This window comes from Hypomesus transpacificus, unplaced genomic scaffold, assembly GCF_021917145.1.
Source record: "Hypomesus transpacificus isolate Combined female unplaced genomic scaffold, fHypTra1 scaffold_42, whole genome shotgun sequence".
In the NCBI taxonomy this organism is placed as follows: domain Eukaryota; kingdom Metazoa; phylum Chordata; class Actinopteri; order Osmeriformes; family Osmeridae; genus Hypomesus; species Hypomesus transpacificus.
This window is the reverse complement of record NW_025813938.1, coordinates 1,191,126-1,217,515: the sequence shown is the minus strand read 5'-3', so window position 1 is coordinate 1,217,515 and position 26,390 is coordinate 1,191,126. Positions and strand designations below refer to the sequence as shown.

The 26,390-nt window shown below is 46.3% G+C and overlaps 1 protein-coding gene across 1 annotated transcript in view; it reads right to left on the bottom strand.

Moving 5' to 3' along the window:
- Nucleotides 1-26,390, bottom strand: part of cfap299 (cilia and flagella associated protein 299) — a 59,570-nt gene that overhangs the window by 11,861 nt on the left and 21,319 nt on the right. The window contains exon 4 of the mRNA XM_047016791.1: nt 42-184. Coding sequence (XP_046872747.1) covers nt 42-184 — 143 coding nt within the window. The remainder of the gene's footprint in view (nt 1-41; nt 185-26,390) is intronic.

The following is a 26,390-nucleotide window of genomic DNA, read 5'->3' as shown; positions in this document are numbered from 1 at the left end:
TCCCAACCAACATGGACGTGCTACAATAAGAGCAGGCTCACCTTAAATCCGTTGATCTTGGCAGAAGCCTCTTCTTTCCACTGAAATATTGTTCGAATTCTTCAGTTTTCAGTCTGTGGGAGTAGTCCATATAGCCAGATATTTCCTGTCCGAGAGCATTTCGATCCCTTATAAAAATAATTGACTGTAAAAAGAGAGAGAGAAGGAAACGCTGGGTAAATAATTATGATCATCCTGCTTTGAGTACAACCAAGAGGAGTCAGACATTATTCATGGAGATACAGCTCTGATACAAAGACTCCCACTCACACAGGAAGTGACACATGCAGCTCAGAGCAACGGCAGAACACTTGCAAGCGATTCAACTCTGAGGCTCAAAAAAACGGACTTGAAGTCTGGCCTCAAATTCTAGCTTGGTGGCTCTTTGGCTACAGCAAGTTCAGAGGAACAATAAACTCTACCACGATGTGAATGCGGTGTAAATGTGTTGCCCCTCACCAAACGCTACAAATGGGAATCCCAAAGTAAGCACTTTCATCCTTGCTCTTTGCTTCTAACCTATCTGTTTATACATCTGCCAGCTACCACCATACGCTAGTCCCTCAAAGTCTAAAGGTCTTGTGTAAATTCTAACCACATCTGTGGAGAAACCTAAACAAAGCGAGTGAATAAAAAGATAATCAGATTCCTCATCAAAACTCAAAGAAAATCAAAAGACCCGGTCTGGCGTACCCCTAGGTGACGAGAAGACTTTGAAATTGTTCAGACTGATAAGGCCTTTGACTGAGGAGGGGGAAGCTGGTGGCAGAACCTTCACACTCAGGTGTGGAGAGAATGTTTCTGTCTGGGCGGCACACTGATAACAGCCTGGTAAACAAAACATGCTTTGATGAACCAGACCCAGGGATCCTCCAGGGTGAACCAGACCCAGGGATCCTCCAGGGTGAACCAGACCCAGGGATCCTCCAGGGTGAACCAGACCCAGGGATCCTCCAGGGTGAACCAGACCCAGGGATCCTCCAGGGTGAACCAGACCCAGGGATCCTCCAGGGTGAACCAGACCCAGGGATCCTCCAGGGTGAACCAGACCCAGGGATCCTCCAGGGTGGGGCTCTCCTGTTCTCCGTGTGAATCCCGGTCGGAGGACAAGACCGCAGGGTGGGAGAGCTCTTCTTCTCTGGTGTTTAAACATGGAGGAGACCTCTTCTTCTCTGGTGTTTAAACATGAAGGAGAGCTCTTCTTCTCTGGTGTTTAAACATGAGGGAGAGCTCTTCTTCTGTAGTGTTTAAACAGATGCTATCTGGTTCACAGCTGGCCGGGGGCCGGGCCTGCTACTCTATCTGGTGGCTTCTGTGCTCCCGCAGTCAATCTTGAAAATACTTCACCAGATGGAAGTGAGAGAGGGAGGGAAGGAGAGAGGGAGGGTGGGTGGGGAGGGGAGAAAGGAGAGGGAGAGAGAGATAGAGAGAGAGGGAGAGGGAGAGAGAGGGGGAAATTGAGAGAGGGAGAAAGACGGAGGGAGAGAGAGGGACAGAGGGACAGAGAATCAGCAGGAGTAGAACCAATCATTGGAATCACCTTTCCAATCCCATTCCACTGCCCACAGAGATTAGCTAGAGCACCCAGCCCCATCTCCAGCGAAACGTCCCAAATTCTGGCAATTCCCGGTTCTAAACTGCTGTGGAACAGCCGGTGTGTACTCATGGTGCCTGAAGGCTGACACTGGTGTCAGCAATCACTGAAGACTGCGACCGCCCCTCCCCTGTCCCCTTCTAGGAACACAGATGTGTGTGACTATACTAACCCCAGCCCTAATCCCTTCCAGTCCTGTGGCAGAGAGAGGGGGTAGGCGGGCAGAGACTGACAGCATAGTGACATGCACTGGGCTGCTCTTTTGTGCTCTGACAATGTCCTACAGGTGGGGACACAATGGCAGGGCAACCTGACATCCTGTGTGTGTGTGTGTGGTTGTGTGTGTGTGGTTGTGTGTGTGTGGTTGTGTGTGTACAACGTGCAGCATAGCGTGTGAGTCCCAGAGTGAGAGTCCCATCCAGCAGGGAGAACACACAGCCTCCCTGATCCCCCAGGCTACAGGGGAACAAACACTCTCGTCCACTCTGCACGGCCTATCTTTCAGCAGAGTCAGGGAGAGAGGGAGGGAGGGAGGGAAGGAGGGAGAGAGGGAGGGAGAGAGAGAAGGAGGGAGAGAGGGAGGGAGGGAGAAAGGGAGGGAGAAAGGGAGGGAGAGAGGGAAGGAGAGAGGGAGGGAGAGAGGGAGAGAAGGAGGGAGAGAGGGAGGGAGAGAGGGAGGGAGGGAGAAAGGGAGGGAGAGAGGGAGGGAGAAAGGGAGGGAGGGAGAAAGGGAGGGAGGGACAGAAGGAGGGAGAAAGGGAGGGAGAAAGGGAGGGAGGGACAGAAGGAGGGAGAAAGGGAGGGAGAAAGGGAGGGAGAGAGGGAGAGAGGGAGAAAGGGAGGGAGAGGGAGAGAGGGAGGGAGAGAGGGAGAAAGGGAGGGAGGGAGAAAGGGAGGGAGAGGGAGAGAGGGAGGGAGAGAGGGAGAGAAGGAGGGAGAGAGGGAGGGAGAAAGGGAGGGAGAGAGGGAGAGAAGGAGGGAGAGAAGGAGGGAGAGAGGGAGGGAGGGAGAAAGGGAGGGAGAGGGAGAAAGAGAGATGGAGGGAGGGGAGAGAGAGAAAGGGATGGAGGGAAGGGAGAGGGGGAGAGAGAGAGAGAGAGAGAGAGAGGGATGGATGGAGGGAGTGAGGGAGAGGGAGAGAGATGGAGGGAGGGAGTGACAGGGATGGAGGGAGAGAGAGAGATGGAGGGAGTGAGGGAGAGAGAGAGATGGAGGGAGGGAGGGAGAGAGATGGAGGGAGTGAGGGAGAGAGAGAGATGGAGGGAGTGAGGGAGAGAGAGAGAGGGATGGAGGGAGTGAGGGAGAGAGAGAGAGATGGAGGGAGTGAGGGAGTGAGGGAGAGAGATATGGAGGGAGTGAGGGAGTGAGAGAGGGATGGAGGGAGGAAGAGAGAGAGATGGAGGGAGGAAGAGAGGGAAGAGAGAGAGATGGAGGGAGTGAGGGAGAGAGAGAGATGGAGGGAGGGAAGGAGTGAGAGCAGGGCTGCTGGGAGGGGATGGCCGCTATCACCCAGCTGCCCTGACGCACAGCGGTGGTTTCTCTATACGGCAGAGGCTTTTCCACTGACGCAAGCATCTGCAGTGGGAGTGTGTCTGAGTGGATGGGGGCGTGGGTGGAGGGGGTCAGCCCCCCCCCCTAACGGATAACCCTTTACCAGGAACCCCCTGGCCCCTCTTCCCTGTGAACCCCCCCCCCCCCATCCACCCCTCCCTCTTCATGCCCAACGCCCTCCCAGCCCCATCCCTCCCTGTCCTGGGAACAGTCTTGCCCTGTCAGAGAGCTGTGCAGGTGTGCTGGGGTGTCAGCAGCCCCTCCCGTTTATTATTGGTGGGCTGCACTTTAGGAGGAATCCTGGGCCATCACTAACAACTGTGTCAATTTGTTGGGGTAATGAAAACATGGCCTGTATGACAGGAATGTTTGAGGTCGGACTCCACTTTTTTGGCAGGCTCTGCCCTCTCCCCTCTTTAGATATTCCTTGAAGGGGGAAATTGTGTGTGTGTGTGTAAGTGTGTGTGTGTGTGCGTGCAGTGAAGGGGAGGGCCGGGGTGAGCTGGGAGGGGTTGCTTGACTTGGAGACTTCACACAGCGGGGCTTGAGTAAGAGATGAGGAGAACACCGGACGTGCTGAGGTGAGCTGCTTCTGGAGAGAGCTATCCAAACACACTTCCTGTTTCTGGAGAGATCTACCCAAACACACTTCCTGTTTCTGGCGAGGCCTATCCAAACACACTTCCTGTTTCTGGAGAGACCTACCCAAACACACTTCCTGCTTCTGGAGAGACCTATCCAAACACACTTCCTGCTTCTGGAGAGACCTATCCAAACACACATCCTGTTTCTGGAGAGACCTACTCAAACACACATCCTGCTTCTGGAGAGACCTATCCAAACACACTTCTTGTTTCTGGAGAGACCTACTCAAACACACTTCCTGTTTCTGGAGAGACCTACTCAAACACACTTCCTGTTTCTGGAGAGACCTATCCAAACACACTTCCTGTTTATCTGGAGAGACCTATCCAAACACACTTCCTGTTTCTGGAGAGACCTGTCCAACGCACTTCCTGTTTATCTGGAGAGACCTACTCAAACACACTTCCTGTTTTGGTTAACTATTGACTACTAACCATTTGGCTGGTGGACAAAAAAGTGAGTTTTGCACCCTGGCTGCTCCCCAACAGAACGGCCGGCTAGATAGGAGGTGCTGTGTGAGAGCCCAGGCTGAGAATGTTTGTGTAAACGCTCTGTAGTAAGATCTGGAGGAACACACAAACCAACACACACATTAACAAACACACACACATCCAGTATAAACACACTCACACATACACATCCAGTATAAACACACTCACACACACCTGACACAACACTACGTGCTCCAGGAGGATGTTTGTCAGATTTAAAATCACGTTCAACCTTTGCCTGAAGAAAGGACTTCCTTCTTTTACAAGTTGTAACCACCACATTCTATGTGTCAGTTAGGAATGTTCTCACATTGTTTCTTCCATACATAAAGGCGACATATCGCAATTTATATGACAGCACATTGTTTGTGGAGCCGCCGTCTAAGATTCCCAATGTAGCGGGAGATCGCTCCTCAGATTAAAAAGGAAACAAATGTAACTTCTTAAATGACTTTAGCCGGTTTAAGTGAAATGTTTTCTTGTTTATCATAATGGTCTTAACAGGCTGGATTTTGCATACACAAGCAGGCAATAATGATGAAAATAATCAAAAGAAGCCGTTTCCTCACTTATAATTACAGGGCGTGTCACTAGACAGATGTCTTGGCGAAAGAAACAAAAATGCACAACCCATACCCAAAGAGTACTCGGTCTCTTCGGTGGTTAAACTTTATATCTGTATTCTTTTCTAGCATTTCGGAGCGTAGTGTCTTTGGCTGTTGATTAAAAATAGGAGAGGAACATGAGCTATTTACGTAGAGCATGCAGGCTGCAACTAAACACTCTGTTAAACAATGTGGCCCAGCCTCAATTCAGCTCTGTTTAAACACAAACGTAACATATCCCAAGCAAGGTATGACAAACCGACTGAAGAAAATGCATCCATCAAAATACAGATGTTAAACAGAGGACAAAAACTAAAACGAGCTTGAACGTTGTTTGAAAAGTGGTTAAAATAACGGGAGGGCATTTGTTTACCCCATGTGCACTCCATCTGCATGCATAAACAGTTTTGCAGGAAACAAACTAAATAAAAACCAGGAGCAGGTGTCGTTCGGCCCAGCTCTCCCGGACAGCCGTGGGCGGGACGCTACGCCCAGTGAGGTTAGCCCTGAGGACAGGACAACCGTGGCCAGATACCAAAAGCGAAGCGGCTCGGTCAATCAGGCAGCTCCAGCTCGACCCCTGAGGTTGCCTGGTCCGCGGCCTTATTCAGAGAACTCGCCAGTAAAGACTCCACCACAAAATAAGTGGCTTGAACCCACTTACTTCAAATTACAGGGCACGCTGAATCAGAAAATGCTATCCTGCTTCTCGCAATAGTGTTTTAGAAATTCTATTAAAACCTCCCTTCGTTTGGTCCCACATATAGCCTAGACTTTTCTAATGTTCTCCTGATTGCTTCAGGAGAACTGAGAAATCATTGATTGCCTGTGTGCAAAGTCCCAATGGCGTGGTTCCAAGCGTCTTTAAAACAATTCAGCGTTGGTCGACGTACAGAAACTATCAGCCTGCACGCCTTAGTGTAGCGACTGAGACAGACTAAATGAAAGATCTGGAAGGCTGAGATCAACACCGTGCTGCCCTGGGGGCGGGGCCTTCCACACCGTGCTGCCCTGGAGGCGGGGCCTTCCACACCGTGCTGCCCTGGAGGCGGGGCCTTCCACACCGTGCTGCCCTGGGGGCGGGGCCTTCCACACCGTGCTGCCCTGGGGGCGGGGCCTTCCACACTGTGCTGCCCTGGAGGCGGGGCCTTCCACACCGTGCTGCCCTGGGGGCGGGGCCTTCCACACCGTGCTGCCCTGGGGGCGGGGCCTTCCACACCGTGCTGCCCTGGGGGCGGGGCCTTCCAGCAGAGCGGCCCACAGCAGAGGGGCCCACAGCAGAGCGGCCCACAGCAGAGGGGCCCACACCAGAGGGGCCCACAGCAGAGGGGCCTACAGCAGAGCGGCCCACAGCAGAGCGGCCCACAGCAGAGGGGCCCACAGCAGAGGGGCCCACAGCAGAGGGGCCCACAGCAGAGCGGCCCACAGCAGAGGGGCCCACAGCAGAGGGGCCCACAGCAGAGCGGCCCACAGCAGAGGGGCCCACAGCAGAGCGGCCCACACCAGAGCGGCCCACAGCAGAGCGGCTCCCAGCTGCACCGTGTGTCCCTGACGAGAGGGGAGATCTCCACAACCTTGCCGGAGGAGGATGGGCATGCAGGACGATTCACTTAAACTGTCCAAGAAAGCATCAAAAAAACAAAACAAAAGGGAGGCAGCAACAGGTGGGAGGACCTTGAGCAGCGGATGGGTAGTTCCTGTGCCGCAAAAGCATAGAAGAAGAAAACAAAAAAGAAGAAGAAATGCCTTATTGTAAATTAGACTCATGGCTGAATTCTGAAAGGAATGACTTGGTTGAGAATAGTGAGCCAGTCTGGCATGTGGTCAAAAGCTGCCTCAGCTAAAGATTTCAGACACCAAAGTGACCAAAACGAGGCGCATCATCCCTCCCTCTCTGTTCCAACAATCATTTTCCACATTCTTCTGGCTTTCAAATTACGGGTGGGAAACTAAACTTAAGTTTAGCACAAAGTATGTGGAGCGCTGCAACAGAGCGACATGACGATTGTTTAATCTGGGAAAACCTTGCCAAAGAATGCAAAACTTGGATTATGGTCTCATTAATCCTGATGGACATTTTTAAACCTGCCCCTCGTCCTTATCCTGTTTAGAGGCAGAATCATTTTGTTTTGTCAAATGTTAGGTGGTTACTCAGATAAAGCTATAACATGGAAAAGCTGGAGCAAAATCACTCTGGTAATACATTTTAACGGAAAGTTCCATGCTGTTTGGCTGTTTGGTTTATCCAACAATATCTACAGGTCAGCATCTCCAGCTGAATTATCTTTGTGTGTGTTCAAAGGCAGTGTACGATAACCCCATCAGTAACCAGGTCACTGTTTCCCCCAGACTCCCCTCCCCGCCCTCACGCCCGCAGAAACTAAACTAAACGCTACACAGCCTTCCCAGCATGCCTGGGGAGGCAGCCCGAGAAAGTCCCACAGCTCGTTTGAACCAGAAGCATTTCTGCCAACGAATGTAGAATTCTATGTACTGCGGGCTACTGTTCAAAACAATATTGTTTGAGAAGTCTTTTCTTTGTTAAACCGAGACACCACCTGTATGAAAGCAAGCAGAGCACAAAGATTGTGGTTCACCAGACCAGACCTGACCCGACACAAGTCAGTCTCTACTAATAAGGAGTTTCAGAATCTCCGATTGTTGTAGCATGTGTGTGTGTGTGTCCAACATGTTCATTATGCATGCAATAAAATAGCACAGCCTCTGAAATCGGCTTGTATGAAACACATTGCTATATCTCAGTTCACTGGCCTGCTCATGGCTTCTTATGACATAAGTGGGGAGGGCGGGGAAGAGACAAAATCAGGGTTTTTTGCCCAATAGCCAGATTTGACAAACAAACAAACAGAAACTCTGATGTGAAGATGTGATGTACTTACTGTAAGTCGCTCTGGATAAGAGCGTCTGCTAAATGACTAAATGTAATGTAATTGTAAATGTGAAGAGCAGATTCGTAGGAAACCAGAGTCCAAACTGCTCATGGGCAGACACTTGCTTGTGCAGGTGCACTAAACCAGTCGCAGCGTGAACCTCACCTGGTCTGTTCACACGGACAAGGTGGTCAAAACGGCCCGTAAGCGCCTCTTCTTCCTGAGGAGACTGAAGAAGTTTGGTATGGACTCAGTCATCCTTACTAACTTTTACAGATGCACTATAGAAAGCATTCTGACTGGTTGTATCACAGTGTGGTATGGGAGCTGCACAGACCGGGACCGCAACGCCCTACGAAGTGTGGTCCGTTCTGCTGAGTTCATCATCGGCAGGAAGCTCCCAGCCCTACAGGACACCTACCACACACGTTGCCTTAGGAAAGCCAGCAGGATTCTAAGAGACTGTTCCCACCCATCCTTCAGTCTCTTTACCCCGTTGCCTTCTGGCAGGCGTTACCGCAGCATCCGGTCGCGCACACGCAGACTGGACAACAGTTTCTACCCAAGGGTCATCAGGCTTCTCAATGGACACTGATATGGACATTTTTACTGCACACTAGTCACTTATACACTGTCACTTTCAGCTACTGGTTGCTCTTTCAGTAACATTGCACTACTGTACCTCGCCACCAGGCTCCTGTTTGGTCATTGACAAAGTCACTGATCTGTAAATTTGCACTACTGCACTGTACTCCATTTAGGTTAGATTAGTTTATAGGGTTGTAACAGGTTTTTTTTTTTTTTTTTTTTTTTTTTTTTTTTTTTGTGTATTAGGGTTAGTATAGCGTACTATTTATTGTTATCTGTAATTTAGGAAGTTTTAGTGTTAGGGTTAGTATAGTCGTTTATTTATTGCTATCTGTATATTTAGGAAGTTCACTTATCTAAGCTCAGCATAGATGTAAATTTGTTCTGTGTACTTATATGTTATGTTATGCCAAGTGCTTGCGTTGTCTTGTCTTAAGAATTTCAGTGCCCAGTCTAACCTTGTGTTGCTCTGTGCACCTGACAAATAAAAGACTTGGACTTGGACAAAGTCAGCTTTTATCAAGATGTTGTTTATGAGCTCCAAACATCAAAGTTTAGGTTTTTCTTGCCTTTGTATTTTTTTTCCTAAAAGGGGAATGGGTCAGAATATTGGATTATATGCCTAAGAAACTTCTGGTAGTCTTAGTTGGGTCTGGTCTCTGTGAATAGGGTATAAAACCTACATTACCATCTGTTGTAGAATCCATCCCCATGAGCTGGATTATGTTGTGTATAATATAAAATTATATATATTTAAACTCAACAGCAATTTAACATTGCTGCCCAATTACACAACATGGACTTCTTGGCATTAAACTGGATGTTTTAGAATTTAATAGATGGGACTTTAAATGAATGAATAATTTCTTTTAAATGAAACACTTCTTGCTGGTCATTGGCGTTAATTATAAAATGAGGAATTCAATTTTCGGCTAAGTGGTTTAACACCACAAGTAGGGAAACCACACTGCTGGAAAATGATTCAACTTCATCTTGGTGGGTCCCAAGACTTGTCATTGTCACCTTGGAGACAAACCCTAGCGCTCTGTTTCAAATTACCATCCCTTGCTACCCACAGCCCAGCTGTGCAGGAGTGACACCGTCCCCATCCTCTACAGCTGTCCCCACACCGCTGCCACTAACAACTCTATTTCCGAGGACACTCCCTTCCTGTTGTTCAAGACGGATGTTTGAACCCGTTTTTGAGTAGAAGCCAGTGAATGTAATTGGCCGGCAGTAATTGGAACTAAGACATATATACGATGGTGGTTGCTTGGTTTCTGTTCAGCGGCTTTTCACCTTCGGCGTTCCTGGGAAGTAGAAGGTCACTTCCTGTGACACACCTGTCATTACTGGCTGCCACAGGAAGTTAACCAGGCCAGCTCTAATGTTACATTTCAAGGCTCATGTGCAGGGTGTCAAAAAGGAGGCAGTTTCTCTCTCTGAGCAACACAGAGATTCACACCAAACACCAACACAGAGACTCACACCAGACACCAACACAGACACTCACACCAGACACCAACACAGACACTCACACCAGACACCAACACAGAGATTCACACCAGACACCAACACAGAGACTCACACCAGACACCAACACAGAGACTCACACCAGACACCAACACAGACACTCACACCAGACACCAACACAGAGACTCACACCAGACACCAACACAGACACTCACACCAGACACCAACACAGAGACTCACACCAGACACCAACACAGACACTCACACCAGACACCAACACAGAGACTCACACCAGACACCAACACAGAGATTCACACCAGACACCAACACAGAGACTCACACCAGACACCAACACAGAGACTCACACCAGACACCAACACAGAGATTCACACCAGACACCAACACAGAGACTCACACCAGACACCAACACAGAGACTCACACCAGACACCAACACAGACACTCACACCAGACACCAACACAGAGACTCACACCAGACACCAACACAGACACTCACACCAGACACCAACACAGAGACTCACACCAGACACCAACACAGAGATTCACACCAGACACCAACACAGAGACTCACACCAGACACCAACACAGAGACTCACACCAGACACCAACACAGAGATTCACACCAGACACCAACACAGAGACTCACACCAGACACCAACACAGAGAATCACACCAGACACCAACACAGAGAATCACACCAGACACCAACACAGAGATTCACACTAGACACCAACACAGAGACTCACACCAGACACCAACACAGAGATTCACACCAGACACCAACACAGAGACTCACACCAGACACCAACACAGAGATTCACACCAGACACCAACACAGAGAATCACACCAGACACCAACACCCACAAAACAGAATAGAGACTAAGGAATGCACACGCATACGTGTGTTTTCATTTCAGGGGAGCGATTACAGAGATTGCAGCCATTTTGGGGACAACAGGATCTCAAAGACAGGGTGCAGCAGGTCACCAATGGTCTTCCCTATTGCAGCACTTCCAGAAAACACTTAACTTTGATACTAGCATAATGGTCCACTGCAAATCAAGTTGTTACCTTCATTATCCGAGCTTTGTGCGCACATGCCGAGAGGAGCTTTCCAACACGAACATTGGTATTTGAGTTGCATTACTCATACTTACAGTAAACGGGATTTTGTTGTTTATTTAACTTGCCTTCAAAGAACGAAGGATCCTTTAATGGAGCAATTAAATACAGATCAAAACGACCCTGTCCTTAACACAGCCCTCTGCATTTGAGCGCTACTTTTCCAGCTATGGTCCGAGTGAGAAAGATCTGAAATATGGCCATGAAGGGTACAATCACCAAATTACACAGCAGCTGTCTGGACGTCAGGGAAAGAGAAGAAAACTTGAGCACAGCTGTAATTAAATGGACAGATTCAAATACACTGCACTATACACTGCACTATACACTGCACTAACATTCCTGCCAAGTGCAGTAAACAGAGTTGCGCCTGCCCCCAGTGTGAATGAACCCTACCCTCCACAATGTCACCCAACCATCTGTCTAACTGGCAGGTACTGGTGACCCAAATAGAGATGTAACTAAGATCGGGCCCTCTATCACCCCCATCCCATAATAATAAGTCTGCTTTCTCTTCATCAAACAGCTCTACGGAGGTGTGTCTATTGTATCTGGTACACAGAGGTCTTTCCCAGTTTTACTATGCGTCAGAAACCAGGTGAGTTCAGGATGTGAAATCAGAGCTTTGGGAACCTCTGTCTCACACAGGCTGTCTGCACCTGTGGCCACCCGCTCCCTTCAAACATGAGGTCACAACATCAGCGCTCCCCCTCTGAGGAGAGGCTGTGTGAGCCAGGGAGACCGTCTCTGTGGAAGACACACTTCTGAAATGTCCCCTTGTCTTCTGAGATGTCCCCTTGTCCCACGATCAGAGGCAGTTACTCAGGTGGGCTGTGTGTTAGCATGTGAGAGAAGGCAGAGGACACAGAGGGCAGGGAGGAGAGAGGAAGAGAGGCAAAGAAAGAAAGAAAGAAAGAAAGAAAGAAAGAAAGAAAGAAAGAAAGAAAGAAAGAAAGAAAAGAAAGGGGGGGAGGAGGGGGGGTGTTGAGGGGGTTGTCCTTTGAGTTACCTCTGTGAAGCACACACCCACACCCACCAAAAAGCCCTTGAGAAGCAATTATTTTCTTTCTCTCTTTTTCTTGGATATGGTTTGGTTGTGCTTTTGTCAGAAGAAGTGAGACTAAGGGGTTTAGCGTTTTTCTCTAATTCCTGTTTTTTACTGACTACATGTCTGTGCTCGGATCCAAGGACAGCATAGATGTCCACAAGCTGTCACAGTGAGAACCTCTTTGTGGTCCCAACTGAGAGAAAGTTCTAGAGAACACAGCCAGGGCTTCTTCCTCGTTACTTTGTTCAACACAAACTATAAAAGTCTTCTATGTTGAGCCTCAAATAAACGCTTGAAAAACACATTTCAAAAAGTTCAACAAAATGTAGAACATGGCAGATGAATCTGTGTACGTCGCCACAGTCGTGGTATCACAACCAAATTATAAATGTCCAAATCCTTGGTTGTTTCCTTTACATCTTACCGATGACTATGAAGCTTTGGGCACTGTGCACACATCATTTGTATATATTTATATACTATAAACCTAATAAAACTGTGTAATGTTTACCATGTGTTGAATAGGTTAGAAGAACATTTAATCCTAAAACCAAAATCATACAAATTTGGACTGGTGACAACATGTAGTAGTAACAAGCCCATGATAGAATACACATTTGATGGAATACTTGGCAAATTAAACTTATAAGATCTGTTAATCAAATCCACAATAAACACATCATCTTCCTGTTGGTGCTGATAATATGTTTAAGTCCTTGGTGACAAATGACCACATGGTGACAATGGACCCCCTTATCATTAATGTGTTTGTTCCACAGCAAAAATGTGAAGAATGCCGTCTTTAGCCAAAACAACACTTTTCATCTTCCCTTGTGGGCCTCGGGGAGATCTGTGGTAACGGACTCCTAAGTCTTCACTGGGGAGTTCATATCCAATCTAAATCAACTTGTGTATAATACACATTAAGAGCAAGCATAAAATCTAATGAGAAGTTATTTCAGCAATGTACAAGGCAAAAACTTCTCTCAATCATCCTTAAAGCAGTATTGATCCCTTCCACAGTGTGTGAATATGTTCTCTTCCTAACACAAGCCAGCACTACAGCTCTCCATCTGAGCACTGGTGGACGACTGGATCTGAATCTGGCTCTCCGCACGTTAATCTTTTGCACAACTAGCAAGCATCCATCATTCTGACATAAGATTTCACTTCCAACTGGACTGTGGGAAAATGTCTTCATTTGACCCAGAGCGGACAACCCTTTGAGGGCAGGAGAGATTAAAAACCATGACTGCAACTTATTGGGTGGGGGTGTCATTTTCTCTGACATGATTTGCACAGTCTGATGTTAACAAGTCTACCGGATCGAACTTTGAAGCGGCAAAACAATTAGCTCTCTGTTCAAAGTGTGTATGTCATGCGTTATTACAACTGCTCCACTGAGCCATTACTGCATCACAACCTACGGTATCTCCAAAAGAAAAACACAGGAGACCTATTTTATACGGACCTAAAATAGATTTGCGATGTTTTGATGTTGGCTGGTGCTGTGTGGATCTCACGCCACGCTGCTCCAGGACAGGAAGGAGTGTTGGGATTGGAAAGAGGGCGACTAACCATCAGTTCCTGCTCCCAGTACATGTTCAGCTGGGTCGAGAAGCTGGCCACTGCTTCTACACATCCCTGATACTGCTTTATGAGATGCACACACACACAATATTGAGTCCAGGCCAGGTGCTAATGAGAGCCATGCTTTTGTAACCTCTCGCTGTGTGTGACACGATTACGTTTCAGTGTACAGTATTAGGTCTGTTAACATTTAGAAATATAATTGACTCAAGCGAGGACCTTTTGGTGAGCAACTCACATGTTTTAGGGCTTGGTGCTGAGGCTGTTATGGTGTACGTTGAGCTCTGCTTCTCACTCTCTCTCTCTCCCTGCCTGCCTGCCTGCCTTTCCTGTCACACAACTGTAACTGTCCAATAAAGCATGAAAATGCTGAAAATATCTTTCAAAAGAAGAACAGGGCTGTGCGTTTGTGAGTGAGTTGGGCATGTGGGTAACAAATAGGGAGGAGGAGGAGGAAGCGTAGCGGCAGTTTAGCGCCGTTGACTTGGCAACGGCAGGACACGGCTCTCGGAAGGAAGCCAAACACATTTCAGTTTTAATAGAGCCAGACATGACTATATAATAAGAAGCCATTTTGTGATTATTGTTTACTCTGGTTAACAGACCTCAGAAAACAGGTGCAATGTTATTGGACGTTCGTGTCCGTGGACAGATTCCAAAGCCACAGGCGTAGTGTTTACTGAGTGGCCGTACAGAGTCTTATCACAACTCAAGATTGACAAGACTCCTTGAACGTTGGGTACAGCAGAGCTAACTCAAAAGGCTGAAACAAGTGTCACTCAGGTTGTTCATGTGAGAGATTGTGTCGTTTTGTACTGGGAAGACAATTCTTAAGGGAGAACAATGATGCATACTGTTCTAAAGAACCTTTCTGTGGAGGAAATTGTAAAAAATAAACTATTTTCTTTAACAATCATGTTTTTGATATCCATAGGTAAGACGAGCTTTCAGGCAATGAAAATCTGTTCATTTTACAAGTCCCTCTAGGGGATTGTGTTTATAACTTGTCAAACCTAAGTTTCTTACACTACGATTATAATCCATAGTTTGAACAAATTCAACATTTAACTTAGAATGACCAGAATAGATCTAATACGTAAAGCGACTCTGCAGACAACAGACTAATACTGCATGCCGTGGCAGAGAGCTCTCCAGTAGGTTCCTTTGGGAGAACAGTGGTGAGGGGGGACACCGTGGCCCTGCAAGCTGTCCATATGTCCACATGAACGTTCCAAATGTGGTTACATTTTATTGGAAGCTGAATGCATATAATAATTTAGGTGGTCAAAACAATTTAACAAATGAAAGACCTGTGAAAGATAGATTTTGAGTTTGGTAATTAAAGGTTGAGTGGACTGAAATAAACACAGTGAAGGAACAAGGTTATGATTAGGCCTTTGAGACGCAGATAGGCTCTAGTCTGAAGAGGACTATATTTAGGACTGAGGCAAAGGAACATGACTTCATTCATAAGCAAGATCAAGAGTGAACCATTGGGCTTTTAAATAAACTTCAAGAATCAAAGGACAGATTGTTTGATAGAATAAGATAATCTGATACTTGTGTTTTTGTTTACCCCAATGAGATTAAACGAGCGGCCGCAAAGATGACCTCACCAGCACTCTACGAACTGAGAGAAATAAATAAAAACGACCACCTCAGCATTTAAATAGTCTTTAGTGTGAAGTTGTTCCCAGCTCCAGTAAGGGCGCACTTCATCCACCTGACCTCACTAACACAGTAAAGCCTACAGCCAATACATGCTAAATCTATTCATTTTTTTAACGAAATAACACTGGTTACTGTATTTGTATGTGGGGTGGGAACTTCCCGTCCCACCACATTGTTTTGGTATGTAAATCTTGACCCGTTTTGACTTGGGGGTGAGTTATCCCTTTAACATACCACAGCTAAGCCAGCGAGGCCCATCTCTGAGCCTGCAGGCCGGCCCTGCATCCTCCGGCCCCCACCACGCCCCCAGGTCGCCCCCACCACGCCCCCAGGTCGGCCCCACCACGCCCCCAGGTTGGCCCCACCACGCCCCCAGGTCGCCCCCACCACGCCCCCACCACGCCCCCAGGTCGGCCCCACCACGCCCCATCTGGAAGTGTGTGCGGTCTCCTTGAGTGGAAACAACCATGGTGTGTGGCAGGGAGAGGAGGAGACCTTACACATACCAAGCAGGACACACAAAATTAACCAAAGAGTGTTTTTAAGAGTGGGAGGGCCTAAAGTAAATCTTGAAAGACCTGACTATCATGCTTCTTGTCTGATTGATCCAACTTTTGCCACGCACACCACTTAAGGTTAATTCTTTTGACCTGAAACAAACTCACATCAAATTATCCTGTGTTTCTACCGTTGACAGAAGCTTTCAAAGCCTGTTTGTTACGGACTAAATATGCTGGAGAGAAAAGGAGAAGAATGCCATCCATTTCAGAGCCTCCAAGTCAGAAGGGTGGCTGAAGAATTAGTTTGTTGCTTCATGTGGGAATGCTCCAAATGACCCCAGTTGATGGAACTGAAATATTTTATCTTTAGATGAGTGGTATTTTAGTGATGATTCATGTGAATCATTCATTCAAGATTTATTTTTGTCTTACCTCATTACAGCATTATTTTTTTAAATAGTGGTCATGTCTGGCTAAGCTTAAATACCCAGAAATGATAAGTGTGTAACTGAATTTTTTTCATTTAAGTTTTCTTTTCACAACCTTTTTGCAATGAGATGTTTGTTTGAAGAACATCTCATTACAGTAGTTTCCTCTTGGCAAATGTTAAGACGCTACACACCTTGATGCCTTGCCTGGACACAAGTTTAGGTGCCCGTGAAAACATTGATGCAACACTTTGAAACTTTCCCTTAAACCAAACCTGTCAATGTCGTGAGGAACATCTTGTTTACTTAAAACAAACAAGATCAAACTCCACATCAAGTCTCCCTGTGTCATATCCAAACTAAATTTACGACACCCCTTGCCATGGCTAATCGATTTATTCAAAATATTAATAAAATAAAACAAATCAATTACCATGATATGCAAATCACTGCAGAATTTATACAGTAACACATTATCTATAAATAAAGCATTAAATTTGAAGTCATACAACATTCTATCCTGAATTTAATTGAACAAAAATGTAACTTTCGCAAAGGCAGAATAGTCAATAAACATCTGCTCCATGCCCCTAAAAAATGATGAACTTGCAGTGTTTTAGTCAGTTGGTAGCCATTACAGGTGAAATCCTTCTCAATTGGAATGACAAATTGTTCAGATCAGGGTGGCAATAAATAAATGAACCAAGGCCAAGTGCTTTGTGCTGGCACGACTAACAGGGTCAAGTGCAACAGGCTCTTTAGCAAACAACTCCCACCTGTTGTCATTAACGAAAGGCACCGTAATGACCACAGGACTGTGACACAAACCAGAGCACCTCCGTTCCGTCATCTGAATGTTATTTTACAACCCATTATCGTAAATTTCCCTTTGCAAGCCCCCTTTTTCTGGGTATGCGTTTATGATCCGCCAAGCCGGTTCTAGGGGGAGAGAAGGGGGTCGCTGGATTTGAGCTCTGTGTAAGTGACAGTCCTGATGTGTCACTGGAGGGGAAACATGCCCTCCGTGGCTGGCTTGTTTGAGGTAACCCTTCAAAAGGTGACTGTCTTGCTTAAAAGCCAACATCACAGGCTGGTCTGACTGCTGTTTGTCACTAACAGGAAGCTACAGCTAATCCTGGTCTTGTCTAATGAGACACAGAGGGTTTTTTCAAAATGTCCATTGTCTTCTATCTCCCCTTAACTTTAGATGGGGGAGGGGGAGAGTTGAATACAGCCCCGATCCTTTTAAGAGCTCAAAACGGATGAGGTTTGCAATGCCTAAAATGATGCTAACTAAACAGGCCAAGCGAACCCTTTTTTGACCATCACATGTGAGACTTTGAGCCTTTCGCAGCAGAGGCCCAGGATGGTTTGGTCTCTACACTGCTGTATAACAGCTCGACCTAAACACCAGAAGGATCAAATAAACCCACACAGGGAGTGCCAGCCTATTTAACAATCCTCACATGTATCGCCACAGAAGAGTCCAGCATGGTAACTATCAGCCTTATCCTCCAGCAGTCGTCCATGACACCTGCCAAGAAGCAGATACTGGGGCCTCATCACCAGGAACGTGTCCAAAGCAAACACCGCTGCCCCGGCACATCAGAGGGCATTAACCTACCACAGCTCCTGCTCAGTCAGCAGGGGGGCTTCAGGACAGCGCTCACTAAAACAAACAGCCCCTCGCATTTCCACTAAGGGCAAAAAAAGAGTGTACAAACACACAATGTTACACACACACACACAAGCTCAAGATTAGAACTGTCAATGATCCCGTATTTTACTCCACTACATCACAATCTGACGTGTTATAACTTATCACCGGCTGCTCTTCTGGACAGATTTGTCCAACACCATGTTCCCCAAAGCAGGATCAAAGCGGATGACATAAGCCAGCGTACCCTTCAGATAAACGCAGAGAGCAGAGTCTTTATCAAAGGCTTGACTGTTTTAAGCTCCTGATTAGAGTGCTGGATCCCTGTAACTCCCTCCCTTCCAGTGGAAATAGGTGTTCAAATAGGATTCTGTTTTAGTTGGCCGTCGGCACTTCAGAGGAGCTCTCGTTTGGGCCGGCCGTGAGACCCAGAAACTGTGTCTGTTGCCTCACGACACAAGGAATTCACAGTGTTTTTACTATGTTTTCTAAACCATGAAATGCACTTGGGCTCGGCGCTGTGAGAGGAGAAGAATAATAGAGACTGTGATTTCCTTTGATCCGAGCTTGCCGCGGCTCGAAAATAACCCCAAAAAGGAGGCTGCGGTCTAAGACAACACTAACTTTGTCTGGCCTTGAGAGCGGTGCTTAATGCCTCCCCAGCTAAAAAACATGTTTATCTTTTTACCCTTTTTCCTGGTTCCAATGACTCGATATCAGTCTGTGTTTTTTTTTCGGCTGAGGACAAGATGAGCAGATGTTTGTCAGGCGGGAGAAGATATCCTTCCTCCAACCAGACCACCGCTGTGATATCAGCTGAGCCAGATGGCTGCTGGAAGTGCAAGGCTGATAAATGAAAGCCACGTAGTAAAGGATGAGTAGAGAGGTGATGTGGAGAGAGGGAGGGGTGAAGGAATGCTCTGAACAAAGTGTATTCTCGTATGTTTACCGCAAAGAAACCGTTGATTAACAGTGTCATGGAATAGGCAGTCTGGTCTTGTCCCTAAAGCTGAACGTTCTCTTATATTGAACTGTGTGGTATCTTGTCTGGACTTGTTTTACTTCAGATGGTAGGTCAATAAGATTGGACTTGTTCTATTATATCGCCATGGCTTTGTGACATCATTATCTTAAGAAAAAAATAAAATCTAATGTTGCCTTGATTTTCCAGGTTAGCTTTTAGACATTCTTGTGCAATTAGTTTTTTTTTACAGTGCAACACGTTGCAACATGGCTTTTCCGAGTCTTATCGATGTTAACTTAAAGCACATCTACAAAAATCACTGTAATACAGTGGGTTATAATCTGATACTGCACCTTACAAAACAAATAGGCAAGCCGCTTCTACGAAGAAGCCAAGCCAACGCAGACGAGAGCATTCTTTATCCTGTTTGTCTCTAAGCCACGGGGCTTATAACAGCAAATACGTTTAGCAGTTCCACCACCTATATTGCAAATAGACTTAATACTGATAAAAACAATATCTCCAAAACATAGCCCAGTGATTGTGTTTTTCTCACCTTCCCCTAGACCAATCTTTGTCCTTGCATTACTAAGTGCTGTGGCACATTATAGTCTCGCTCTGGGGAGTAGGACGCAGGTACAACAGTTTGAAAGCTACTTATCAATGAATGATTACCCAGCCAAAGAAAACTAAAGTCGCTGACTGTGCACACACCAGTTAAATGGAAGACTGGTCGCTCCCTGAAGCAGTTGTAAAAAACAGTAATCACCTACAGCACACACCTTCGTCATTCCAACTGAATAAGAAGCAAATCAAATAAAAGAATGAGCAGATGATAAATATGCTTTACATGTAAATCTTGCGCAATACCAAGGATCAAATTCTAGGTATTAAACGAGACATCCATACTAGCTTATATATATTTCACAACATGACATTAGTTTCTTTGGCAATAGACACAAGTCTATTTCAAACTGTCTCCATGTCTGGCACCTGTTCATATACATTACAATGCAACAAAAATATGCAGAGAATTTGAAGAGCCCAGATTTCCAGAAACCGGGAAGTTAAACTATGAACTCAATTGGTCAGCATGCGGATGGAACCGTATCCATCACGGCGGACGAGGCAGGCCAGGCTACGCTACTCCGTTTGAAACCCAGTTGTGGTGGGCAGCTGGTCCTTTCAAGATACGAATCACAAACACGCATTTCTGCACTTCCTCTTCAGATAAGGAGGGGGGGGGCCTGGAACTCTGTTATTGGCTTGGAGACAGGAAGAGACCGGGTTGGGAGGCAGAGGCCTGACTGACCCAAGTGGGAGAGATGGCGTGTTATATTGACTCAGGTGTCATAATCCACAGCCAGGCAGGCCAGTGTGTAGTGATAAAACAAAGAAGATTCTTAAGAATGTGTTCCGTGTTGCTGGGACACGTGAGTGTTCTGACTCCACTGATCTGAGTTTGGGCTGCTCTGACCACTAAGGGATCGAAAAGGCTTCTTTTACTTTCATTGATTCCATCCTCTCTTTGGGAATCGTAAGTCATAAAGTGGGTCAGTAACTTCGACAGCTATTCTGACGCGTGCCGGGCTACAATATAGAAAGGTATCTTGTGATTTTAATGACTCTTCCTTCGACAAATACCTAAAGGTATTCAGTGACTTTCAGACACATCTACCTTCCAACTTTGCATACCTCAAATCGTTACCATACACAGAGCCAGACTGGTGTCGGATAACTGTTTTGATAGCAACCATCTACACTGGAAAACCTGAAATAGCTCATCAAGGATCAGTGGCCTCACATGAATGTACTGAAGCATGAGGAATGAAGTAAGTCAAGTCCGGAGATCCAAGACGCATTGAATTATCCAATAATGAGAAATTGGTAAGCCTGCCTGATCTGTTGATGTTTGAGTTATTCTGCTCCTGGTGTGGTTCCACCTGCAGCATTTGTCATCGCCACACATCTGCCAGACTGCTGGTGGTCCATTTTCAGTTTACATTTCACAATATCAATTAAGTACCTCTGCTTTTCTCCCTTGGCAACAAAAGCTTTCTGGCAAAGCATCCCTTTCAAAAACAAGTTTAATCAAAGTCATCACTCACAGGGTTTTTCTGTACTTTCGTCCATCTTGAACTTTATATCTATACAAGAAATTCTTTCGGGCTGTTTCTTTGAAACTAAAACCTGTTTCTCTCCTCGATAATAAACACATAACACATCCAGACAAAGCCCAAAAGACCTCCCTTAACAATGTGGACGTTTGGTATTTTCAAGAGTGTTGATTTCCAACCTCAACAGTCAAAAAAACTAAACCTCCCCAAACATGGCAGGTGTACATTCCTGGAGGGCCGACCCTGGACCTGGAGAGTCTCTGTGCTTTGGAACACGGATGTTAAATGGTTCCTGACTCTTAAGCGAGCCCATGTGCCTTATGACATCCTGATAAACGACGGCTGCGGACGGGAGGAGCAGGAATAACATCATGGCGATGTCTGCTAACGGATGAGACCAGATTCCTTTGCTGCGGAAGATAAGCAGGTGCTCTGCAGCAGATATCAAGTGGCTACGGTTGAAAGGAATGCCGACGGAAAAAAATAGGTAAATAGCGCGTGATAACAGCGATGCCTGATCTTCTCCCTATGGCAACAGCACAAACAAAGATGGAGCTGGTGATATATATATATATATCTGTTGTTAAGCTATTTTATACTTTATATTTATTTTATTCTACATACCTGTTCCCTTAGTATTAGTTAATTGGGAGTCAGATGGCTAAGCGGTGAGGGAGACGGGCTAGTCATCAGAAGGTTGCCGGATCGATTCCCCGCTGTGGCAAAATGACGTTGTGTCCTTGGGCAAGGCACTTCACCCTACTTGCCTGGGGGGGAATGTCCCTGTACTTACTGTAAGTCGCTCTGGATAAGAGCGTCTGCTAAAATGACTAAATGTAAATGTAATTGGACTTTGCACCTTTAGCATAGTATAGTGAGACTTGTTTAAACTTTCACCACTTATTTAAGATTTACTCCTATATATTTAAAGTGTGCACCCTCCTGCCAAAGTAAATTCCTTGTCTGTGCAAACTTTCATGGCGATTAAAACCCTTTCTGATTCTGATTGAACAGTTGAAACCACTGTTTACATTTAATCTACATTATATCTGAACTATAGTTTTGTAAGCAGTGAGGTGATGGAGGCTCAAAAAAACACCACCTACTACACTATAACACACCACCTAATACATTATAAAACACCACTTGGTACACTATAAAACACCACCTGGTACACTATAAAACCAGAAGATCGTAATCTAACCCCAACCTCTGCTCATCACCATACAGTAGCCATATACATGAACAACATCACCTTCCAGTCAGCCCATCGTAAACAGCTTCTGTTTCAAGACAACCCTCCATGTTGTCCAAGTAGGCGTGACGTCACAGAAGACAATGGGCCCCATTTATATTGAGATAAAGTCAAACCTTGACAATCCACTACTTTGTGGATTACACAATTGATCTGGTGACAAGGGTCTTAGAACGAGGCTGGGGTTATTCGGCCCCGTGGGGGGGGGGGGGGGGGGGGGGGTCGCGCTGTGCGACTCCTCCGACGGCAAACAGCTCAACGAGGGACTGAGAGACAACGCCCGCTGGTCTGGGACAGACCAGGACCAATCAGACGTCTCGACCCATATCTCATCCCACTGTGGGAGCTGACGTGACAAGTCGTTGTCTTCTGTTGGGTGTTGAAGTGTCTCTCTGTGACTTGGACGAGGGGATCAATAGAGAACAATGCATGAGAGACGACCTAATAAGCCGAAAGTACAGAATCTCTACAGTGATCTTCCTCCTCATAAATCTTCTACAGCAGCGACAATGTCCTTGTCCTTAGAACAACAGAACATCATGATTGTATTTCATAACCCCCCCCTACACTCCCAGATGGCCTCCACATCATGGAATTGTTACTTTGAAACAAACTACAAAGCTTATTACAACTCCTTATATTACCAGGAGTATATCCAAATGATCAATGTTTTCGTCGGTGACAGTCCACAACACAAATGTCTTCCAAATGTATTCGGGGGGTAAGGAAGGCAAACAACGACAACAGAGATAGCCCTGAGACCGTCTGGAGAGATTAGATTAGACGTATCCATTTTCATCTGCGCTGAAAACGCTACGGAGGCCACATTTCTGTGATGCTCCCAGGTTCCTGCAGCTGTTGGTTAGAGGGAGGAGCAGAGGAAACCATTAAAGAGGGGCACTTCCAGTAACGATGGCAAAATAAGGAGGCATGGGGGGGGGGGGGGGGGGGGGGGGGGGGGGGGGGGGGGGGGGGCACAGTGGGATGGGAAAGCAGATTGCATGGCAGACTCGTATGGATTTCTGTTTGGGGGGATTGAAGGATGGGGGGAGAGGAGCTTCTCATTGGATGTTGGATGACATACATGCCCTCCAGACCTCAAACGTTTGTAAGTTCAAAAATGGAATGATACGTTCCCCGCTCTCTCATTGGCCAAAATTTACAACCCGCCGATAATGACGATGTTAATGATACTGCAATCGGAGCTATTATCTGTTAGATCATAGAGCAGGGAATCTGTGGAGCATATTTTCTCAGTGGCTCACTGAAAACAACAAACTTGTGGCAGGCATGGCATCGTCTGCGACAGAGCACAGCTGTGAAATATGCTCTCTGGGCCAACACAATACATAATACTTTGGCTATCTGTTTTATAGACTCAGACGCTAGCCATGAAACCCGTGTCTTGTAATAAGCCAAAAATAATATTACACTGCTAAAAGTTATGGCTTTCAACTGCAAGGTTGGAGAATATATTATATATCAGGACTATTAGCTTTGTCCACATACACACGTTCACATTTTATACTAATGTTCACACAGCTGTGGGAAGCTAGTCTATTTCAGTTAGCAATTCAGATCCACTGAAACAGCAAAAAAAAAAAAAGGACTATTCTCACTAAAAGTGCTCTTTGTCCTGGTGATTGATGGGTCGCTAACTGGCCGGGGCTTGTACTCCACTTCTTCAAAAACTCTGCGACACCATTCAAGTCAAGGTCATCCGATAGCCCTGCACCATCCACGTTGGCCTGGCGCTTTGAAATCAAACTTACTATTGTTGTTTTTACTGCCCATGACAGGGACAAAGGGCAAGGGAGTGGGGACACACACATGGCCTGTAATGCAATAGGGCTGGGAATTCCTCTTTAATTTCAATGCTATACTTGATCACTGGGCTGCATGACTGACCCCCTTATTATCTATAGCGACGGGCTTATCAATACAGCAGTCACTGGGTCCACAGGCCCAAGACAAACACTTCCTTTGTACAGGAAGTCCCCCAGGATGAGGGATACACAGCAAAAACCAACTGGCAAAAAAACCCTGACGACAAGGGGGAGGGGGGGGGGGGGTTAGGGCAGGAGTTGGGAAGGGGGGGGGGGGTTAGGGCAGGAGATGGGAAGGGGGAACCAAATCTCCAGGCCTCAAATGTAAAACTTAAAATGGAAAGCGTACCACAGGTGACAAAGCCAAGCCAACTTTTACACAGTGTTAGTAAATCCCTCGCAGGTGTTCCCTCTGAGGGACGTTGATGGTAAATCACAGAGGAGCCCCCCTTTCAGCGTGTTACACAAGGACAATAAACAACTCTATGGAGAGAGGACGTGTCGTCGAACTCCTCTCACGCCCGACGCTGGGCTGCTCCTCTGACTTGTTTCCTTGGGAGCCACACAACAAACTGCAGCAGGCTGCTACAGCGATACCTCGCTAGGCTGGAACAGGGCCAGGAGTCAGCATAGTCACACACACACACACACACACACTGTTTTAAGGGAGGGTTTGCCAGGTACTCTGTTTTAATGATTAATTTCTGTTTCACTGCCAATTATATCATGGCTTAAGAAATTCAGAAAAAAAACTACCCATTTCTCCATCAATCTTGTGGGACGTAAATATTGACTTTCAGGGTACATTATATATCTGTTAATTATAAGATCTTTATTCACAAGGGAGCATGGATTAAGTAACTTTTAATAAATATATTTCTAAAGGTATCTTTTCTCAGCTCTACCAGTATAAATAGAAGCAAAGATCGTCATTTTTCCACACAATAGAAAATAAAAACTACCATATCCACCTTAGACACAGTACAATATCACCACTTTGAAGGCAAAGACCTACAGCTCTTGTAAATACATAAAAAATATGACATACTAAAAAAAACACACCCCATAGCTCTGCTGTGATTTAGGCTACCTCGTCCTTTACTGTGTAACTCTGTCTCTGATGTCACCAAATCCTCCAAGCGACACGAGAGAGGGAGCCGTGGGTGGCGGGTGTGGGACACCTCGAGTTTCAGATGCTTCCAACAATGGGGCCCCCCCCAGGCTCCCTGTGCAGGTGTGACCTGGATGATGAAGCGAGTCAGGGTAAATAACGCCCAAGATAGCCAGGTGCAGCTTTTGTTTGTGTGTGACTTTTGGCAGCCAAGTGGCTTTCGCAACAGGTCCAGGGTGAGTAAAGAGAGAAAGAAGCCCAACACAGGTCCAGGGTGAGTAAAGAGAGAAAGAATCCCAACACAGGTCCAGGGTGAGTAAAGAGAGAAAGAAGCCCAACACAGGTCCAGGGTGAGTAAAGAGAGAAAGAAGCCCAACACAGGTCCAGGGTGAGTAAAGAGAGAAAGAAGCCCAACACAGGCCAGGCTGAGAGGTCTTTTAGAGCTCAGTGGAGGAGAGAGATAAGAGGCTCAGAAGCTGCAAAACCCGGAGGACTGGTCTTTATTATTGTTTGTAACAGATTAAAGGCAGAAACTGTTCAACAGGAGCGGATATATCATTTGTGTAATTATCTAATTGGGAAAGCATGTGATCTCTAGACTCATCTTACCCCTGGTGAGATGCTGGTTCTGGGCTACTAGTAACTCCTCAAGAGTTACTATTACTGTTATTTTAATCAAATGACCGAGCAACTAGACAGTGTTAATTTGATCGGTCTGAGGGCTGAGGGAGACAGAATGTCGGTCTGCCGTTTTTAACGACACGTTTAAACATCCCTCCCCTTGCAGTGTTCGTTATCCACATTGTTTGGCTACTTAAGTGGACTGAGTATCAACAACAGTGACGGATAAGCTAGGACGTTTCTTTGGGTATTGTCAGTTGGTTGAGCTGGTACCAGCAACAGGAAAGGTCTAATATTTAAATATGATTAGACAAAACCTTAAGAATTGAGCATTGAGGGCAAACAAACTAGCAAAACATGCTCCTGTTGGATCACTTCAACGTGCCAGAATCCTAGATTCCCAGAACATACTGTTGACTGTTACACTAAACTGTGAATGTGTAAACACTGTACTGTAGGTACAATATAGACATTGGCCTTGCTTCAGGGCCACTGACATGATGATGGTGCAGTTTGGGGTGGGGGGGAGGTGAAGCAGGGCTGCATAAGGGGGCAACATGGACTGACCTGAATTCTCACCTGA